Here is a 20,498-nt window from a genome sequence, read left to right as displayed (position 1 = left end):
GACCCACGCGCGCGCAGGCGGGGACCGGGCGCACCCACGTGCGCGCCGGCGGGACCGGGCGCACCTCGCCGCGCCAGGGCCGCCACGCGACCGGCAGACCCACGCCAGCGCCGGCGGCGGGACGCGGATAACAGGACGCTCGCGACTGTCTGGTCCCGGCGGGGCTACGCAGGTGCCCAGCGCACGTTACGCTGAACTTCTCGGCGACTCCTGAAAGGGTAACGAAGCGTGGGGCCAAAGCCGCGGGACGGCGGGCTCCGGCACGGTCTGCGCATGCTCCTAGGCCAGCCAGCCCCGCCTGCCCCGCCCGCCCCGCCCCGCCCCTGGGTTGTGCGCAGGCGCAGTGCGCAGGCGCGCGGTCCGGCCGCCTCGGGACGCCCGCCGCGGGCAGCTCCGGACGTGTGAGGGGCGGGCTGCCCGGGGATGGAGTCGCCCAAGGTGGAGAAGTTTGCGACCGCGGACCGGGGGAACGGGCTGCGCGCCCTGGTGGCGCTGCGCCCCGGCGAGCTGCTGTTCCGCTCGGACCCCCTGGCGTACACAGTGTGCAAGGGGAGTCGCGGCGTCGTCTGCGACCGCTGCCTGGTCGGGTAGGTCCCGGGCGGCTGCGGGGTGGGGGCGGGGGGCGCCCGCAGGCTCCGCGGCGCGCGGCGTCCCGGGCGTCGGTCGGGCTCAGCCGGGGCGGCGGCGGGAGGCGCGCGGGGCGAAGCGGGCGGCGGCGGCGGCGCGGTGACTTCGGAGCCGGCGAGGCGGGCCGAGGCGCCTGCGGGGCCGTCGGGGCGGCTGTGCGGAGCGGTTGCGGGGCGCGGGGCGCGCGCGGGGGCCGGCCCACACCTCCGCCCCGTGCAGCCCGGGCGCGCGTTCGTGTCGGACAGTCGTGCGAGCGCAGAGGGCGGGTTGGTTCTGGGCCTGCGGGGTGGGCGTCGAGGAAGGGACGGAGCCCGGCGGTAGCTGGTCTCTCCGTCCCGGGTTTATGCGTGAGGACACTGAGGCTGGAGGTGCGGTTCGATGGCAGAGCGCCCGCTGTGCGCCCCGCTCCGGTACCAGCAGATAAGTAAATAATTACGGCTTGTATTGCGCTTGCAGTTTAAAGTACCAAACAATAATTCTATCTCTCTCTTCCTGAGGCAGTGATAAAGACCCCCAAATTTTGCCAAGCGCCTGTGGCCTATTATCCTAGCTACTCAGAAGGCTGAGACGCCAGGATTGCAGTTCTAAGCCAATCCAGGTAGGAAAGTCCTCTGAGACTCAGATTTCCCAGTAAGCTTCAAAGAGCTGAAAGTGGAGGTGTGGCTCAAGTGATAGAATGCAGTCTTTGAGTGAAAAGCTAAGGTACAGCACTCGGACCCTGAGTTCAAGCAACGGTACTGGTACATTTGTTGTGGTTGAGGAGAGATCACCTTGAAGTTCTCATACTGAAAGCCCCAGCTTTTCTCACTCAGGCAAGTCAGAGAGCGGATGGCTGTTGATTCTGCACGGCCGTTTTTGAGGAGTGCATCCAGAGTTTCAATGCATTCCAAATTGGAGAACTTACGTTTCTTAAGACCTGTATTAATTATTGAAGAACATATAGGCCACCTTGGCAGTAAATCAGAGTTCTATGTTAGTTTAGTACTTGGAATAGAAAAGTTTGGTGCTAAGCAGTGACAAATTCGTAACTGAATTGTCAGAACAACTTGTGTCACAAACATGTGGAATTGTTTTTCAAAAAAAAAAAAGTACACACACCTTTTGTGAGTAGCAGTGAATCTTGAGTCACCATACTATGTCATTACTTCTTTCATTTTTGCAAGTATTCTGGTGATCTAAGGAAAAAGGGAATTTTGTAGAAGGATAGGGGCCTCTGTTCTCAGCATTGCTTTAAGGTCTGGAGAAACCTGCCTCTAAGGATGGGCAGGAGCCAAGTTAGAACTGTACTACAGGGAGAGTACAGTTGGGGTCCACAGAATGCCATGGCTCTCAACTGCTCATGCCGGATTCTGCAGCACATACCACCAGAACTTGGTTATTGTGCTTTCTGTGCTCCACTGTAGCTGTGCTTTTGTAAACTGTTGGCTGCTGGAGAGTCAGGCCCTTGAGAACCTGTTCTTCTAACTGCCCCTCAAAGTCATTAGTGTGTGTCTGTGATTGGCTGAGCTTAGGCCACAGACTGTTCCACAGCTGCAAGGGGGAGACAGGCCCTTTCCACAGATATTCACCTAGTGGGAAAATTAGTGCACATGTCTGTGTATGAGAAGAAGGCATAAGCAAATGCTAAGAGTCCATACAAAACCAACTGAAAATGTGTATTCTAGCCCACATTTGCTTATTAGTTGATCACACAAGAAAATGTATGGCTGGGCATAGTTGCTCACACCAGTAATCTCCAGCTACTTGTAAGCAAAGATTGGGATGTTTGAGGTTCAAGGCCAGTCTGGACAATAAAGGTAATAAGACCCCTCACTTAGCAGTTAGCTGAGCATAGTGATGTGTACCTGCAACCTCACTACTTGGAAGACATAGGTAGGAGCAGTGGAAGATCTCTGTGTAAGGCTGCATCTGAAAAATTAAAAGCATAAAGGGCTGGGGTTGTAGAGTGTCTGTCTAGGGAGCATAAGGCCTTGAGTTCAAACTCTGCTACTTCTAAAACAAAACAAAGTAAAGCTAAGCAGTAGTGGTGATCAGAAGGTTGAAAATTTGAAGTGCTGAGAGTCCATGTCAAAGTTGCATTCATTTATTGAATGTGGGTTAGTGTATGTCAAAAGTGGTTAAGGTCAGGAGTAAAAAAGATTGTGGAAATGATCAGGAATCTGAAAGACTTCTAAATACATGGAGTTACCAGTAATGTTGGAATGAATAGTTTGTCAAAGGCAGAATTCTCCCATTGTCTTTCTAACCCACTGTAGAGTAGCAAGCACTTCCCTGGTCCAAATAAGATATAAAAGACATCACTTGGCTTTGTGGCTGGTTTTGTGATTATGTTAGCACAGGTGCAAGTGTTCTGCTGTGGTCTTATAAAACTAGAGATCCTTAATGTCAAAAGACTGGCAAAATCACCTCATAGGATAGAACATGAGAGATTATCTGAAGTCAGGTTTTGCAGATTCTTGGGCAGTGGTTTATGAGTTCATCAGATGCTCAGGGATCTGGAATGAAATAATGTTGATGAATCGATAATGAGGTGGGTTGAAAGGGACATTATGGAAATGACTTTCCATTTTTCCTTTGAAATGGGGGTTGTAATTCCTTTTGTTTCTTCCTTTTGCAGGGAGGTTTGAGTAAGGGCTGTGTAGCTGAGCTCTGAGCCTGGTTCTTGTTTAGAGGCTCAAGGACAGAATGACATGAAACAGGGATAAAGGATGTGTGTGGAACTCAGCAGTACACACTTCCTCTCACCACAGCTCCATGGCTCTTTCTGGCACCCAGTGCCCAGTTTGCTCCCAGTAGGAACCTTGAGTTTCCCTGCACGCAGGACCAGCCAGCCACCTGCTGTCAGGTGTTAATTCTATGCACTTGTTGTGGATGTTCTTTTTTTTTTTAAATCAGTTGTGGGGCTTCAACTCTGGGCCTGGGCATTGTCCCTGAGCCTCTTTGTGCTCAAGGCTAGTGCTCTACTTGAGCCACAGCTCCACTTCTGGTTTCTGAATGGTTAATTGGAGATGAGTCTCATGGGAACTTTTCTGCTGGAGCTGAACTGTGATCTTCAGATCTCAGCCTCTTGAGTAGCTAGGATCACAGGCGTGAACCTCCTGCACCGGCTTGTGGACTTTTTTTTTTGGAATATCCCCTTCTTCCTGCACTTGGATTTGTCTTCACTGCCTATATTACCATTTCTGAGACCCACTGAAAATCTTCTGTAGAGCTGGGTTTATCATTTGGTTGCTGCTGATCTTCATAAAAAAAAGAATAAAAACAGTGAGTTAATGCCTATGGTTTTGACTTCTCTTCATGCACACTGTCATTTGAGGCAGTTTCTTCACACTTCTGAAAATTATTGAAACATTTGATAGGAATTAAAAAGACGACACTAAAGTGGGTTTGTGTGAATCAAATCTGTTGGCACAGTTTCTATTGATACTTATAGATTAGCACATGTTCAGGGTGGTATAGCTGTAGACTGTTGGTGTTTATAGGATAAAAGGTTAAAACCAAACTATTTTGTGTTTATATGGTATTGAGGAATTGAACCCAGGGCTTCGTGCATGCTATGCAAGCACTCTATCACCGAGCCACATTCCCAGCCCCCAAACTATTTTGAAATGCTTATTTGAGCATAAATATACTCCACTATAACGAAGTTTTAAGTGAAGCTACATTTCTTTTTTTATGCTGTACTGGGATTTGAACTCAGAGCCTTGGGGTCTTGGCAGCTTTTTCCCTGGTCTACTTGCTGATATAACACGTTTCAGATTCATCTTGCATGTGTCCTGTCTCAACCCTTAAATCAGTATTCTCCAAGGATTGAAAAATAATGCTGACACCAAGATGGGAAGGCTGATAGGATGCTTTCAGTTTCTGCCTTGTCCAGCAAAGCTGGAATCATGAAGGTGTGTGTGTGTGTGTGTGTGTGTGTGTGTGTGTGTGTGCGCGCGCGCGCAAGGGCGCAAATGTACATATGTGTATATGTTTTAGCAATCATAGCACCAGCACTTTGATTTTTTAATGTCTCCTCATTGTTCTTTCTTCCTCTGCTACACAGTTGTCGTCTCAATGAGAGCTGTGGTCCTCAACAGCTTGTTTCTACTCAACTCTGTCATTAAAATCGTTTAGACTTGTTTGCCCACATTATTGAAAAAAACAAAACAAATAAAACCCAAATCCATTTTAAACAGTTCAGAATTTTTTTCAATTTTCCTTTCTATAACTGAAGTTATAAACTTAAGTACTATGTTAATTTTGCATTCTTTTATCCCTTTGGTGTAGTTATTGCTGCTCATTTGAAACACATAGTTCATTTGCTTCACTGTGTGTATGTGTGTGTGTGTGTGTGTGTGTGTTTGTGTTTTGAACTCAGAGCTTGATAGACAGGTAGGTCTTCAAGGCTGTTTGTATAAGGGCGCTAGTCCCATTCATAAAGGCTTCACTTTATATTTTTGCATTTTGAGGAGTGGGTTTCAATAGACAATTTGGGTTACATAAACATTCAGAGAATAGCTTAGATGTCATTTTTTGGGTGGGGGTCAGGATAAGCACATATATAAAAGCATGTATGTATACTGTATTTTATACATATACATATATATACATATATATGTGTAATTAAAGGTGGCATGCTAAGCTGAGCACTTGTGGCTCACACCTGTAACCCTAGCTACTCAGGAGGCTGAGATCTGAGAATCACATTTGGAAGTAAGCCTGGGCAGGACAGTCTGTAAGACTCTTTATCTTCAGTTAACCACGGAAACCTGGAAGTGGCACTGTGGCTTAAAGTGATAGAGCACTAGACTTGAGCAAAAGAGCTCAGGGACTGAGTTCAAGCTCCATGATGGGTGTTGGGGGGGGCAGGTAAAGTGGCATGCTGCATTTGCCTTTCTTGCTTCACTCACTATCTTCTGGAATCACCCCATGTCAGCGCACAGCATCTCTCATGTTCTTTGCTGCACAGTGCTCATCTTGTGTGTGTACCAGTTCTGTTCATAGATACTTAGGCAATTCCCAGTGTTTGCTCTTGTGCACATTCCTGTAATGGCTAACTCTTTGGTATGTATTCTGGTACTGTTGAAGTGGATTTCTGAGGCAGTGTGGCAGGCTATGTGGGAACCATTTTGTATTAGCACTAGTGATGCATGGGAGTGGTCCCTTCCCATAGTTTTGCGGCTTGAGTATATATGTATTCTCAAGCTTTGGAATATTTGCTAATCTAATGGATGTGAGAAGTTGAATTTTAGTGTGGTTTTAATTTGCATTTAATTATCTCATGAGTGAAGTTAGGGATCCTTTCATATGCTTAAAAGTCATTTTATATCTTAAAAAAATTATCTGTATGTGTTTTTGTGTATTTTTTGGTAACATTTTTGGTGTCCTTCCTCCGCCCCCCCCCCCCCCCCCGGGAGTTTAAACTTATTTTGTATAGCTTTTTTTGTTTTAGTATAGCTTTTTATCTTTTATAAATGATACAAGTTGTGTGTGTGTGTGCATGCTGGTCCTGGGGCTTGAACTCAGGGCCTAGGCACTGTCGATGAGCTCTTCACCTCAAGGCTAGCATCCTACCACTTGAGCCACAGTTGCACTTCTAGCTTTTTGGTGGTTAGTTGGAGATCAGAGCCTCACGGACTTTTCCTGCCCAGGCTGGCTTTGAACTGTGATCCTTAGATATCAGCCTCCTGAGTGGCTAGGATCGTATGTGTGAGCCACTGGTGCTCGGCATAAATTTTTTTTAAAATTTGGTGCCAGGGCCTGTGTTTCACCACTGAGCTTCACTACAGCTTCTATCATTGGGTTGCGCCCAAAAGATTTGGGTTGTGCCCCCCTTCTCCTCCCCCCCCCCCCCCCCCCCCCCCCCCCCCCCGCTGCTTGCTTGCTCCCCCCATGCAGGCAGTGGGAGGAGAGATTCAAATGGAGGCTCCTGTCTGTAGCCTTTACACTTTTTGACCTGGTAAATACGCACAGCCACGTCAACTAACATCTCATCCTTAGACTGGAGTTCTGTATGGATTATGTGGGTGAGGCCACCCAGAAATCAGTTTTCAAGACTTCTTTTTACCAGACGTACTTTTCATTCTTTTTTTTTTTAATTTAAATTTAAATTTTATTGTCAGGGTGTTGTACAGAGGGGTTACAGTTGCATAAGTACGGTAGTGAGTATAGTTCTTGTCTGACTTGGTGCCCTCCCTCCCTCATTTTTCTCCCTCTTTCCTTCCCTATCCTCCCCAGGTAGTACAGATCATTTCCAGCATGTTGTTTTGTATCGGTGTTTCATAGGTTCCCCCTTTAATCTTTGATTCACTATTTTGTTGTTCCCCTTCCCCTTTCCTAGTTCAGATGAACGTATATAAATACCCAGGTTGTCAGACTTTTCATTCTTTTGGTGTCTATCCGTTCATGGAGTGTTGGCAGCTTTTTACTATTTCAAAGGAGAAGGTGGATTTAGATAAAGGAGTTGTCCAGTTTCTGTAACATGCCATCCAAATGGGGGTATCGGGAGGAAGCTTACCTGCTTTCTCAGTTTACTTCTAGTTTTCTAAGCTCAGCCCTTTTGTCATTTGTTGGAAGTAATGTAGTTTTTTTTTTACTCCTTATTTATTCTACCTCATTCCCTGCTTCCATCCACTTTACTTCCTTTTAACCTTAAAAGGGGTGCAGAGGGTTAATGTTCAGCCTCCAGTTGCTACTTCTGATCTGAAAATGAATTGTTGGCCCTGCTTAGAAAAGAGAACTGAAGAGTAGTTTCCTATCTCTCTAATTTAGGAAATGGCATGGGAAATTCAATTGGCAGGAGAAGTTAGAAGGCTTCCATCTACAGAAGATGAACAGAGCTAGGGGATACCAAGTTACTCTTACTAAAAGAGAGATCAAAGAGAAATTAGTGAAAACTATCCTTTAAAGGTAAAAAGTGTTCCTGGTATGGATACAAATAGGATTTTTATGGATCATAAAACACGTAGGGTTTACAGATTAATTCATGGCACATATCTGCGGTCCACCAAACACTACATCCACCTGTTCTCTTATTTTAGAGGTAGCGATCAAATCACAGCTACCTTTTATAGAGAAGTTTTACTTTAGTGCTGAGTGCCTCCCAGATGGAGGAGGATTTTAAATCTTTTAATGACTCAGAAATAATTTTTCTAGTCCTTGCTAAATTTATTTCTGCTGCTATTGTAAGAACCAAAGAGAAAGAGGTTTTATTTTTGAAATGCAAATCCGAACACGACAGCAGCTAATAGTTTTGAAAAGTAGGACATAGGGTATGGAATTTTCCTCACTTTTGAATAAGAACTTGGGAACCTTGAATAGGAAGCCTTTGCCACCATGCCCTGCTTGATGGCTAAGGCAGATACCAGAAAGCCTTAAGTTTGAGAGGCTTTTTATTGTTTTTCAGTTTACTCTATGTGTTACGTTCTGGTCCTAGGGGGCCTTATACAGGGGTTTGTTATTATGCTAAGACTGGGGCTTCAAATCTGCTAGAACCCAGTCATTTCTAGTGAAGGTTGAGCCATTTCTTTGATGTGGACCATTTGATTTTGATGCCAGGACTGGGACTTGAACTCAGAGCTTTATTTTCTGGCTTAGCATTTTTGCTCATGGTTGGCACTCTACTACATAAGCTACCAGTCTGGCATTTTTGCTGGATAATTGGAGATAAGAGTGCCTCAGACTTGTCTGCCCTGCCTAGCTTCAAACTGTGGTCCACAGACCTCAGCCTCCTGAGATTACCTGATTACAGATGAGTGCTAGGATTAGTTAAGATTACAGAAGTGAGTCACTGGTGCGGGTTTGAGGTGGCCCTACTTTTAAGAAGACCTTTTCTTTGTAAGAAGCCAAGTGTTTCTACCCTGGAAGTACAATATGGCCTAGGTAGTTTTACCTTTAGTTGGGAGATCTATGCCTTTTGTGGAGACTGAACATCCAGATCTCAAGAATTTAGAAAAGGTCCTGTGAGTATTGGGATATGGCTTCACAGTGGAAAGGTTACCTAATTCTCATGATAAGATGTTTCCAGGTACAATAAGCTTAGAATCTGACACACTTGAGCTGTAGACAACAATGGGTTTCATTAGTCTCCTTGTCTATTTTCAGTATTGGTTTAAAAGTATCTCTTGCAAGAATAGTACCAATTTAGAAACAAGTACTGGGTTCATTTCCATGAATTTGAGTCCTGAGTACCTTTGGGACATAAGCTGTAGATAAAAAAAATTAAAATAGCTACAGTTAAGATTTAGAAAAAAAAAAAGATTTAGGAATTGTCAGTCTTGTTTCCATGGTAGGCGGCATTTTAGGATATTAGGATAATAATTATGATTGATAGTATTATACCAGCGCCATCAAGCTCTATGTTACAATTAAGAACACTGTTCACAAACCTATAAAAATAGCATCACTAACAATTTTAATTTATAGGTCACTGGCTTAGTTGTGTTTTCCTATGCTTGGCACTTTAAAAATTTATTTACCTGTGGAGCACAAATACATTTAATATTTATAGAAGTAGCAATTATTAGTACAATAGTTATACAGATCCCTCCTTCCCGCTTCTTTGAGTTAGGGTCTCACTGTGTAGCCTAGTCTGGCCTTGAACTCACTATATGGTAAATGCTAGGATTATAGGTGTGTACCACCCAGGACCACCATGCCTGGTACAGTTTTATTTTCTGACATTGGTTATGATCGAAGGATTCATAAATGTTTTCTTCTGTGATCTATGTTTAAGTCATTAAGTTCAATCTCTGATTCATTTAACGTTAACTGTTTTTGAGACAGGGTGTGACTTGCTGTGTAGCCCAGGCTGGCCTTGGTCTTCTTGTCCAATCTCTTGAAAGTTGGGATTACAATGTGTGGGTACCATCACAGCCTGCTAGGCCTCCTTTGTGTGTATGGCAGATGAATGGATCTAATTTTGTCTTTTTCCAAGTGTCCACTTAGTTGTCCCATGATCATTTACTGAGAAGATTACTCAGGAGGAGATTGATTTTTTTTATCATATTCTATACCTTGTACTAGCTGATAACCTTCCATGTATTAAGAGAGACCATTAAGAGAGACCATAGAAGTACATAAGTCTCCATATATTTCTAGTTTACTTGCTTGGGAAAAGTATATGATCTTTAGGTGTTAGTGGCTTGTGTTTGTAATCCTAGTACTCAGGATGCTTAGATCTGAAGATTATGGTTTGAAGCTAGCCCAGGAAGAAAAGTCTGTGAGACTTTTTTTTTTTTTGTGGGTCTTGAACTCAGGACCCGTGTGCTATCTCTGAGCTCTTTTGCTCAAGGCTAGTGCTCTGTCACTTTGAGCCACAGCTCTACTCTAGCCTTTTTGGTGGTTTATTTGGTGATGAGTCTCATGGACTTTCCTGCCCAGACTGGCTTTGAACTGTGATGATCAGATCTCAGACTCCAGAGTAGCTAGGATTACAGGTATGAGCTTAAAAAAATAATTGAAGCAAAAGGGCTATGGCTTAAATGGTAGACTGCCTATCTAGCAAGCATGAAATACTGAGTTACAAACCCCAATACTTCCCTGCAAAATGAATAAATGAAACGAAAACAGTGAATTATGTGGGCATTTGCCATTAAAAATGATTCTATAATTTTAAGTTTTTAGAAACAACATTTATAGATGTTTACTTTTAGATTAGTTGGGGCCATTGCTGTTTGGCGTTACATTTAATCATGTACACACTACAACCAGTGTTCTTGCAGGTAGTTTCAGATGTCTTTTTTTTTCCTTCTAGGAAATTCTTGGTATGATGCTCCCTCTGGTGGAAAATTGGGTGAAAAGCACAAAACATTTTTCAGAAAAGGGACTTGATTTTCAGCACCAAAATTTATTCACTTCCAGACAAGTGGGTGCAATTGGAAGACATTGTACTGAGTGAAAAAAGCCAAGCTCAGAATCAAAGTATCATATATTTTCACTCATGTAGAAGTTAAACCTAAAAGACATAGTCTAGGTTTTGTTTGTTCCTCCCTTACATCCCCCCTCTTTCTTTCCTTCCTTCTTTCCTTCCTTCTTTCCTTCCTCCCTTCCCTTTCCCTCCCTTCCCTTTCCCTCCCTCCCTCCCTCCCTCCCTCCATTCCTTCCTTCCTTCCTTCCTTCCTTCCTTCCTTCCTTCCTTCCTTCCTTCCCTCCTTCCCTCCTCCCCTCCTTCCTTCCCTCCCCTCCCCCCTCCCTCCCTCTCCCCCCCTCCCCTTTCTTTCTTTCCTGATTAATTGGAGATAGACTCTCGCAGACTTTCTGTCCAAGCTCAGCTATTTGATTAGCTTCCATTACAGGCAGGGGCGATTCACCATAAACTTTACAATTATGGAGGCTGCTTCTGTGTTTGCTCCAGCTGATCCCCTCTTTTCTGACAGTTTATTGGGTATAATTTACATTCTCCCATTTAAAGTGACATAAAGTAACATTAGTTTGCTTGTTTTTTCCTTTTTTTTTTTTTTGGTTGTGGTGCTTGAACTGTGGGCCTGGGCGCTGTCCCTCAGCTGTTCAGCTCAAGGCAAGTGCTCTACCCCTTGAGCCACAGTACCACTTCTGGTTTTCTGGTGGTTCATTGGAGATAAGAATCTCATGGACTTTCCTGCTCCGGTTGGCTTTGAACTTCAGTCTTCAGATCTCAGCCTCCTTAGTAGCTAGTATTACAGGCATGAGCCACTGGTGCCTGACTGTTTTGTCCATCTTTAATTAAAATGTAAATTGATTGTATAATCTAAAATGTCAGACAACCATTGCTGCAGTTAGTGGTAGGAAATGCTCATGAAACTGTACATTTTAAGACTGTCTTGTATTTTAATTAAGTTGAGGGAAATGTTAGGATTAAAACTTTGAATTTAGGTTCTTTACACCTGCCTAGCTGGGTCCCTGTCTTGTGAATTCACAGCCACTTAAAAACATTTCCTGTTCCAGCCTTGCTGTCCCACTAGGTGGCGGTATGGCGGTATGGAAAGGGTGGGAGGGGCTGGAGTACCAGACTGTAGCCACCTCTACCACTGCTAGCAGGATGGTGTGTTCCTGCAGCCTCCCAGCAGGGAGAGCTCCCTCCTGGAGGTTTTGGTAATCCAGAATTAGTCTTCACCAGCTGTTATGCAAACCAGTGTTAAAATTTCCTTGTGGCTTCTATTGTGTTAAATGTTGCAGCTCCTTTGTCATTTTTGTCACTGTATGTGGGAAGCATTACTTGGAAGTCAAGCCAAGTTTCCCATTACTCCTTCCCACCCTCCATAAACCAGAGCATTCTCACTGTAGTCATTCTCAGAGTCTGTTGAGCTTTAAAAAATCCTGGGGCCTAGGCTGCCAGTCCAGTCATATTCTTTTGTCATGAGACCTATCTCCGCCATTGCTTTCAGTTCCCTACCTATATATTTTCTGTCTTCCCGTATCTTTTATTCAGTCTGCTAAAAACTACTGTAACTAGATCTGCTCTTACGTTTGTTATATTAGATTATATACATTATTTCAAGTGGTCTGAGTTTCAATTTTCTTTTTCTTTTGTGTATGTGTGTGTGCCTGCCAGTCCTGGGGCTTGAACTCAGGGCCTGAGTACTCTTTGAGCTTTTGTAGTCAAGACTAGCACTCTACTGCTTGAGCCACAGCCCCACTTCTGGCTTTTTTTTGGTGTTTAATTGGAGATTATGGACTTTCCTGACTGGACTGGCTTCAGCCCTCAATCCTCAGAGCTCAGCCTCCTGAATAGGATTATAGGTGTGAACCACTGTTGGCTGACCACATTTTATTTTAATTAGAGTAGTTTTCTATCTCCTCTGGGAGCTTTGTGTAATACCCAGTACCTACCTGTTGTTTTCTCTGTAAATGAAATCAGTAGAATTCTAGGGCATTGTTTCTCTAGTAGTACATGTAGATAATCTTATTATTATTTTGGTTATTTTTCTGCCTTTCTTGTAGATCCAAGAACCAAATTTTTGAACAGTGTTATGCTTACATCTTCTTTGTCCATCTGTCTTTGTGTATCTACTTCCCTTCCTCCTTTTATTTCCTCCTCTGCCTTTCTCTTTTTGTTTCATTTTGGTAAGCACTAAACAGGGCTTTATGCATACCAGGCAGATGCTGTGTCACTAAGATATGTTCTTTGTTTTGGTTGGTTGTGGGATTTGAACTTAGGGCCTGGGCACTGTCCCTGAGCCTCTTTGTACTCAAGACTAGGACTCTTATCACTTGAGCCAAAGTACCACTTCTTGTTTTCTGGTGGTTAATTGGAAATAAGAGTCTTACGGACTTTCCTGTGGGCTGGTTTCAAACCACTATCCTTAGATTTGGCCTCCTGAGTAGCTAGGATTCTAGGCATGAGCCACCAGCACCTGGCTAAGCTATGCTCTTAGTGCCCCTCATTTTATTGACTGCTGTGGTTTCGTGAACCGCATCATTAGTTTGTCTCTGAGGCCTTGATCTTTGATGAAAATAAGTGTGATGTGTAGATTGCTTTTTTTGTGTAGAGCCACATCCTTTTTTTGAGATAATTTTTTGTTGCTTTCAGGGCCTCATGCATGCCGAGCATGGGCTCTACCTATGAGTTCCTTGTCTGTCCCTTAGATCACTTAACTAGTATTTATTCACCCACCTGTCTGCATGCAACAAGACTGGAGTTTGAGTCCTGCTTCCACTGGTCAGATTGTCATCTTGGGGAAAGCATTTACTTAACTTTTAATTTTTTTTTTTTCATTTACAGAATGAGATGGTAATCCTAACCTATGCCATACTATTTTAGTGAAGATCAACTAATGTAATATACTAAGAATTATTTAAGTGCTATGTGTTCAGTGCCATGTATTGTTATGATCATCATGCTTGTTCCAAGTACTTTTCATTTTATTTTATTTTTTGCCAGTTGTGGGGGCTGGACTCTGGACCTGGGCGCTGTCCCTCAGTTCTTCAGCTCAAGGCCAGTGCCCTACCACTTGAGCCACAGCACTACTTCTGGCTTTTTTCTGCTTATGTGGTTCTGAGGACTCGAACCCAGGGCCTCATGCATGCAAGGCAAGCACTCTACCACTGAGCCAACTTGCCCCACCAAGTACTTTTTAGAGATGAAAAATTAATAAATTCAAGAATTGGAATGAGTTTTGCTTTTCCTTTGACTAAAAAGTTCAGAGGTCAGCATAGATGCTTACAGATTGCATCACTGATAGTAACAAATTCTCTCTCTCTCTCTCTCTCTTTTTCCCTTTCTCTTTTATGTCTCTCAGCTCAGTGTGTAATTTAGGCTGGCCTTTTACTTGTGATCCTCCTGCTTCAGCCTCCTGAGTGCTATCTCCCATTCTTGAGGAAGGGCCTGTTAATACTTGTCCTTCTATTGAGGAGCTTTGCCTTCAAGTTCTGCCATTTGCTAATTGTATGAACCTGAGTTCCTCATTGGTAGATGGGAATGAAACCAGACTCAGTGAAATGGAGGACAAGAAGTGTCAGGGTCCAGCACAAAGCTGTGTACTGTGTGCAGGTAAGAATCATAACAGTCAGTGTGGAGGAGGAAGAACAGAACATTAGATATATCCAGGGTGGCGCCAGGCTTTAGTGTGTGTTATCTCATTTAATCTTGCAAAATCCTCTGAGGGTTTAATATGTATTAGTCATAGTTTATAGATTAGGAAACTAAACAGAAAAGGCTAAAGGGTGGAGAGGTTATAACTTGCCCAAATCAAGTAGCTAGTTCTGCTTAAACTGAGAGCCTGTAATTTTTTTTAAAATTAATTAAGCTTTTTTTACTTGTTGAAAACTTGTCAGTTGTCAACATTGATTCTACATTCTTTGATGTCATAAGGCAGATAATATAATAATATGTCCTACAGATTGGAAAAAGTGTACAGACAAGATGAGATTAAATGTACAGGACAGATTAGTAATGTAGTTAGTCCAGTAATTTAAATGTTTAGATTGACACACTGTATTTTTGTATTTTCTTCAGTATCTTAAAGACTCTAGTGATTGGCATCTGTTAAAATTGTGAAAGAAGACATTGATTAGAATGTGAATCATTACTTGAAATTAACCACAAAATTACTTGGATTGCATTGAGATGACTTTTCTTACATTAAAAACGCCTGAAGCAGTGGAGTGGAAGAGAAGGTGAGGATGAGGGAGAGAGATGGTAGTAGCTGTCTCCCACGCCTGCTCATTTCTGGTGAGATTTTTCCTGTGCTCTGCAGTCTTACTTCCTCTCCCACCATCTCACAGCTGTATGAAAGAACATATTTACACAGTTGCATAACCCCTATCTCAGAATTTCCCTTCAGCCCTTGGGTCAGCAGTGAACACAGCTAAATGGTAGTTCTTCCAAACAAGTTCTTTGGGTTTTTTTTTGTCAGTTGTGGGGTTTGAACTTGGAGCTTGGGTGTTATACATGAATTCTTTTGCTGAAGGCTAGCGCTCTACAACTTTGAGCCATAGCTTCACTTCCAGTTTTTGACTGCTTAATTGGAGATAAGAGTCTCACATGGACTTTTCTGCCTGGGCTGGCTTTGAACCATGATTCTCAGATCTCAGCCTCTTGAGTAGCCAAGATTATAGGTGTGAACCACTGGCACCCAGCTCTTTGGTCTCATATTAGAGAAAGAAAGTTTTGTAGTTGGAAAACATACTTTTTTGGTAAATGTGTTGTTAAGGGATGAGTGTAATATAGTTTGGGGACTTAAGTTTTTTTTTTTTTTTTTGGTCAGTCGTGGGGCTTGAACTCTGGGCCTGAGCACTGTCCCTCAGTTCTTCAGCTCAAGGCGAGTGCTCTACCACTTGAACTTAGAGCCACTTCTAGTTTTCTGAGTGTTTATTGGAGATAAGAGGTTCACGGACTTTCCTGCCGGGGCTGGCTTTGAACGGCGATCCTCAGATCTCAGCTTCCTGAGTAGCTAGGATTACAGGTGTGAGCCACCGGCGCCTGGCGAGGCTTAAGTATTTTATTGTTAGTCCTAAAACATTCTTCTTCAGTGAATGAAAACTTGAGATAAACTGATGCCGCGTTTGTCTTTTCATCACCACTTTAGTATGACTCATTATGTAATGCTCTTACATGTTTTGCTTGATTTATTGTGAATGTTTTATGAGAAGACCATATTTCAAGAACTTATCAACAGCTTAACTCTTAGCTTGCTATCAAACACATCAGCTGAGGAACCCATATCAAGGGGCAGCTCTTGTTTGATTACATTACCTTTGGTAACTTTGAAAGGAGCATTTAAAAAAAAAGACCATGTGGATGTTGTAGAAATTAGCTTTTGCTCTGAGCAGTAAATCCTTTCTAAAAAAACTGAAAATACACATTGCTTAGGTTCAAGCATAGGGTACTGAGATCAAGCTTGAGGTATGAGGGGTATGGTTGAAGTTAGAAGAGGCATAAAGTTTGGGTTAACTACTTTTATTTTTGTTCAAGGCTGCTGTTCCCCCCCCCCTCCCTTTTTTTTTTTTTTTTGGCTAGTCCTGAGGCTTGGACTCAGGTCCTGGGCACTGTCCCTGAGCTCTTTTACTCAAGGCTAGTGCTCTACCACTTTGAGATGGTAGCCACTTTTAGGTGGTTAATTGGAGGTCAGAGTTTCATGGACTTTACTGCTCTGGCTGGCTTTGTACCATGATCCTCAGATCTCATCCTTCTGAGTAGCTAGCATTACAGGTGTGAGCCACCAGGCCCCTGGCCACTGCCTGCCACCTCCTCTCTCCTCCTTCTTCCCCCTCCTCATCCTCTCTCTCTTTCCCCCTCTCCTTCCTTCTCCTTCCTTCCCCACTTTGGCATTAGTACTTGAGTTCAGGTCTCTTAATCTTGCTTGACTTTTTTCATTCTAGACTTGTGATCTACGATTTGAATCATACCTCTGTTTTCAGCTTTTGCTGGTACACTGGAGATAAGAGTCTCTGGGAATTTTCTGCCTGGGATGACTTTGAATCTCAGTCCTCAGATCTCATCCTTTTGAATAGCTATGATTACAGGTGTGTGTCACCAATGTCCACTTAGTTTTGTTTTTTTCTTTGGGACATCTGCTTGTAATTATAGACTCTGATTTCCTGGTTCAAGGCTGGGAAGGTGGCTCAGTGGTAGAGCGTTTGCCTTGCATGCCTGAGGCCCTGGGTTTGATTCCTCAGCACCACCTAAGCAAAAAGGAAAAAGCCGGAAGTGGTGCTGTGGCTCAAGTGGTAGAGCGCTAGCCTTGAGCTGAAGAGCTGAGGGACAGCACCCAGGCCCAGAGTTCAAGGCCCCACGACAGGGTCCAAAAAACAAAACAGCCTTGTCTGTGGTGCAGTTTTTTGCTTTCTCCCTGACTGGTAGTTTCCATTTTTCATTTTGACATTTTCCCCACCAAGAAGAATATTGTTTTGATTACCTTGTATCTAAAGTTGAAGAAATTCTTATTTCTCACTGAATCCTAACTTGTTATATCTGAAAAAGTTGTGGAACTTAGTCAGGTTCTGGTGGTTCATTCCAGTAATGGGCCCAGAGGCTGAGCTCTGAGGATCAGGGTTCAAAGCCAGTCCAGGTAGGAAAGTTCATGAAAGGAAAGTTCATGAAACTCTTATCTCTAATTAACCACCTAAAAAGCCAGAAGTGGAGCAGCAGATCAAGTGTTAGAATGCTGAGCAAAATAAAAGCTTGTCAACAGTTCTCTCCTCCTCCCCTCTCCACCTCCCTTTCTCTTTCTTCCTCCTCCTTCTCTCCTCTCTCCTCCCTCCTCTCTCTCTCTCTCTCTCTCTCTCTTTCTCTCTCTCTCTCTCGCTCACTCTCGTCTCAACATGCAGCCCATGCTGGCCTGGAACTTGTGATCTGCCTCAGCTTCCTGAGTGCTGGGATTACAGGCTTCACTACCACACTGAGCCTTAGAGCTGACTCTTGAGCCAGATCTTCCTGCCATCAAGCCCAGGCTCTGCAGCATGATCTTACCTGTGTCCCAGAGAGAGTACAGCTGTGCAAATGCGAGCGCTTGTATGCAGACTTGTAACTTTCTAGCCACTGATGCTGTTATTCAGTGTGCTTGATGTTTACTAGAGTTTCAGATGAGTGTCTTGAAATGTAACTTTGTCGATCATTTAAAGCATCAGTTAAGTAAACTCATATTGTGATTTAGCCTTATTTAGCTTCTGTTTTAAGTTGTCCTGATCTTTAATCCTTGTAATGTTGCAATAAATATAACTAGGTATTTAATACTGCATTCTCATAGTAGGTCTTCAACATGTTTGTTACACTGAAAGACTACACAAATCTTGGAGGTGAATTTTCCCATTCATCTTGTCGTTAGTTACACATGTGTTTCTTAGGTTATCAAACATTGATTTCTATGATTTTACCTCATGAGTTGGTCTTAGTATAATACCAGTAGTGTAGATGCAGGTGTGTTTATGCTTCTTTGAACTAAATTCTGGTAAATTAAATTCTCAGTACATGGGCAATATTTATCTCAGTTAAACAATCAGAAACTCAGGAGAAGAGCTCCCGGGCTTTGCAGTCAGAGCTGAATTCAGATTGAAACTTTCTACCTACTATGTGACTTTGAGTAGTAGCACAAATTCTTTGAGCTTTCATTTTCTTCTCTGTAATATCAGTTGCATTGAGTGCTTCCTATGTGCAAAACAAAGAATAAAGGATAATAAGTTGATGCCATCTGTCCACAGTCGCATAGTCTCCCTGGATGACAGAAAACTTTGGCCTGCCCAATCACCAAGCAGTGCCTTCTTTCTTGACATTTCTTGTAACATTTATTCAGGTATTTTCTCTAGGTTTCAAAAACAGCACTAGAATGTAGTCATCAAAAGAGATAATTTTGTAACACAGATTTTTCATATTATGATACCTTGAAGAAATCTTTTTTTTTTTTTTTTTTGGTCGGTCATGGGGCTTGAACTTTGGGCCTAGGTGCTGTCCCTCAGCTCTTCAGCTCAAGGCAAGCGCTCTACTACTTGAGCTACAGTGCCGCTTCCGGTTTTTTGGTGGTTTATTGGAGATAAGTGTTTCATGTACTTTCCTGCCTGGGCTGGCTTTGAACCGCAATCCTCAGATCTCAGCCTTCTGAGTAGCTAGGATTACAGGCATGAGCCACCGGCACCAGCTTGAAGAAATCTTTTATAGTTAACTCAATATTGATAAAACTAAATTTAATTTAAAATGCTAGTACCTTGATTACATGTATTCGTGTATCTAATAATGTGGAAAAAATTTAAAAAATACAATAAGCCTGAATAGTCCTTAAAAGAAATTGCAGAAGAAAATGTTTAGAAATAGGTTGAATTTGGCTGGGGGTGTGCTTCAAGAGGTAGAATGTCTGCCTGGCAGGCACAAGGCTCTAAGTTTAAACCTCAGTACTGCCCTCCTTCCCCCCTCCAAAAAAGGAAAATTAAAGCCATGTGCCACTGTGACTCATGTCCACAATTTACTTAGGAGACATAAATTGGGAGGGGAGGATCAAGGTTTGAGGCCAGCCTGGGCAAAAACTTTGTTAAGACCCCATCTCTACCAATTCTAGGCATGGTAGTGTGTATTTATCATACCAGCTTACTGGGGTGAATTTTGCAATTCAGGCTGGCTCAATTAAAAAAATAAAAGTGCTCTGGGGATGTAGATAGATAGAAGAGAACCTGCCTAGCATGGAGGTGGTTCTGGGTTTTTCTGTTTTTGGGGGGAGAGGTTGTTTCTCTTGAAGACAAATGAACAAAAGCCAGCTGGGCTGGAGGTAGGGCTCTAATACTAGAGCACCTGCCACATAACCTGGGGCCCTGAATTCAAAACCCTGTACCACACACACAAAAAAAGAAATTGTCTGAATTTCATAAAGAGAGATAGGACGTAAATAGTTCTATTTTAATGTTGGTTGAGATTCAGGCACACAGATTGGTTCCAGTTTCCATCACAGAGCTGTTCAATGTCAGGGCCTGCGCTGTGCTATTTTCAGTGGGAAAGTTGACGAGTTGGAACAGTTGCCTTTCGTAATCTGTCCTTTTGAAAGTTGCTGAGCTAGAATGTTCCAGAGACAGACTGTGCTGAGCAGCTTTTTGTGGCATATTTGAGAACTGGAGTCAAGAGTTTGTGTCTTATTGATGTGTCTGTTTTTCTATGAAATCGTGAGTCAGAGCTGAGTTGAAACCTTGTCTGCAAGAAAAAAAGTTTTCTTCTGTGTATGTATTTGCACAGATGGGTTTTTGTCTTTGGAGAAGTAAAAGGACATTACGTAGATCAAATGCATTTTAGGTGGGTCTTGAGTTTTATTATAAATTGAAGTTCTTCATAGAGACTGAGAAAAGCTATAAATGATGTCTTTCACTTAGGTCAGTAGGTCCTGGTTGAATATTACTGCTGCCTACTGCTTCGTTGGGTAGCAGCACAACTGGCTTAGTGTCGTTGCTGGGAGGAGGGCGGTCTGCAGATCAGCAGCATTGCTTTCACTGGGTGCTTTTACAAATGAGGTCTCAGGACTCAAATGAGGTCTCATGGACTGCCATGACTAGAATGTGCATGCTACCAAGACCTCTGGGTGACGTGCATGCATATTACAGTTCAAGCATGAGCCTTAGCAACACAACAGCTGAGAGTAAGTCCTGAACCTGACACTTCCTAATGATGGCAAATTTGAGCTGTAACAGGACAGAGAGAGTGCCTGAGCAGTGCTTAGAGCCCTGCAGCTCATTGCAGCTATTCCACTGGAAGCTGTTTGAAAATCTACCATTTTGCCGGGTGCTGGTAGCTCATACCTGTAATCCTAGCTACCTAGGAGGCCGTGATCTAAGGATCACGATTTGAAGCCAGCTTGCGCAGGAAAGTCCATGACACTCATCTCCAGTTAACCACCATAAAACTGGAAGTAGAGCTGTTGCCCAAAGTGTTGGAGTGCTAGCCTTGAACAAAATAAAGCTCAAGGATGGTGTTCAGGCCCTGAGTTCAAGCTCCATGA

The 20,498-nt window shown here is 43.3% G+C and overlaps 1 protein-coding gene across 1 annotated transcript in view; it reads left to right on the top strand.

Moving 5' to 3' along the window:
• The first annotated feature begins 370 nt into the window (after positions 1–370).
• Smyd3 (SET and MYND domain containing 3) overlaps positions 371–20,498 on the top strand; it is a 407,738-nt gene continuing 387,610 nt past the window's right edge. The window contains exon 1 of the mRNA XM_042701271.1: positions 371–587. Coding sequence (XP_042557205.1) covers positions 424–587 — 164 coding nt within the window. The 5' untranslated portion in view covers positions 371–423. The remainder of the gene's footprint in view (positions 588–20,498) is intronic.

The sequence above is a fragment of the Dipodomys spectabilis genome, unplaced genomic scaffold, assembly GCF_019054845.1.
Source record: "Dipodomys spectabilis isolate Male_0828 unplaced genomic scaffold, ASM1905484v1 ptg000288l, whole genome shotgun sequence".
NCBI classification, from domain to species: Eukaryota; Metazoa; Chordata; class Mammalia; order Rodentia; family Heteromyidae; genus Dipodomys; species Dipodomys spectabilis.
This window is presented reverse-complemented; position numbering and strand designations above follow the sequence as displayed.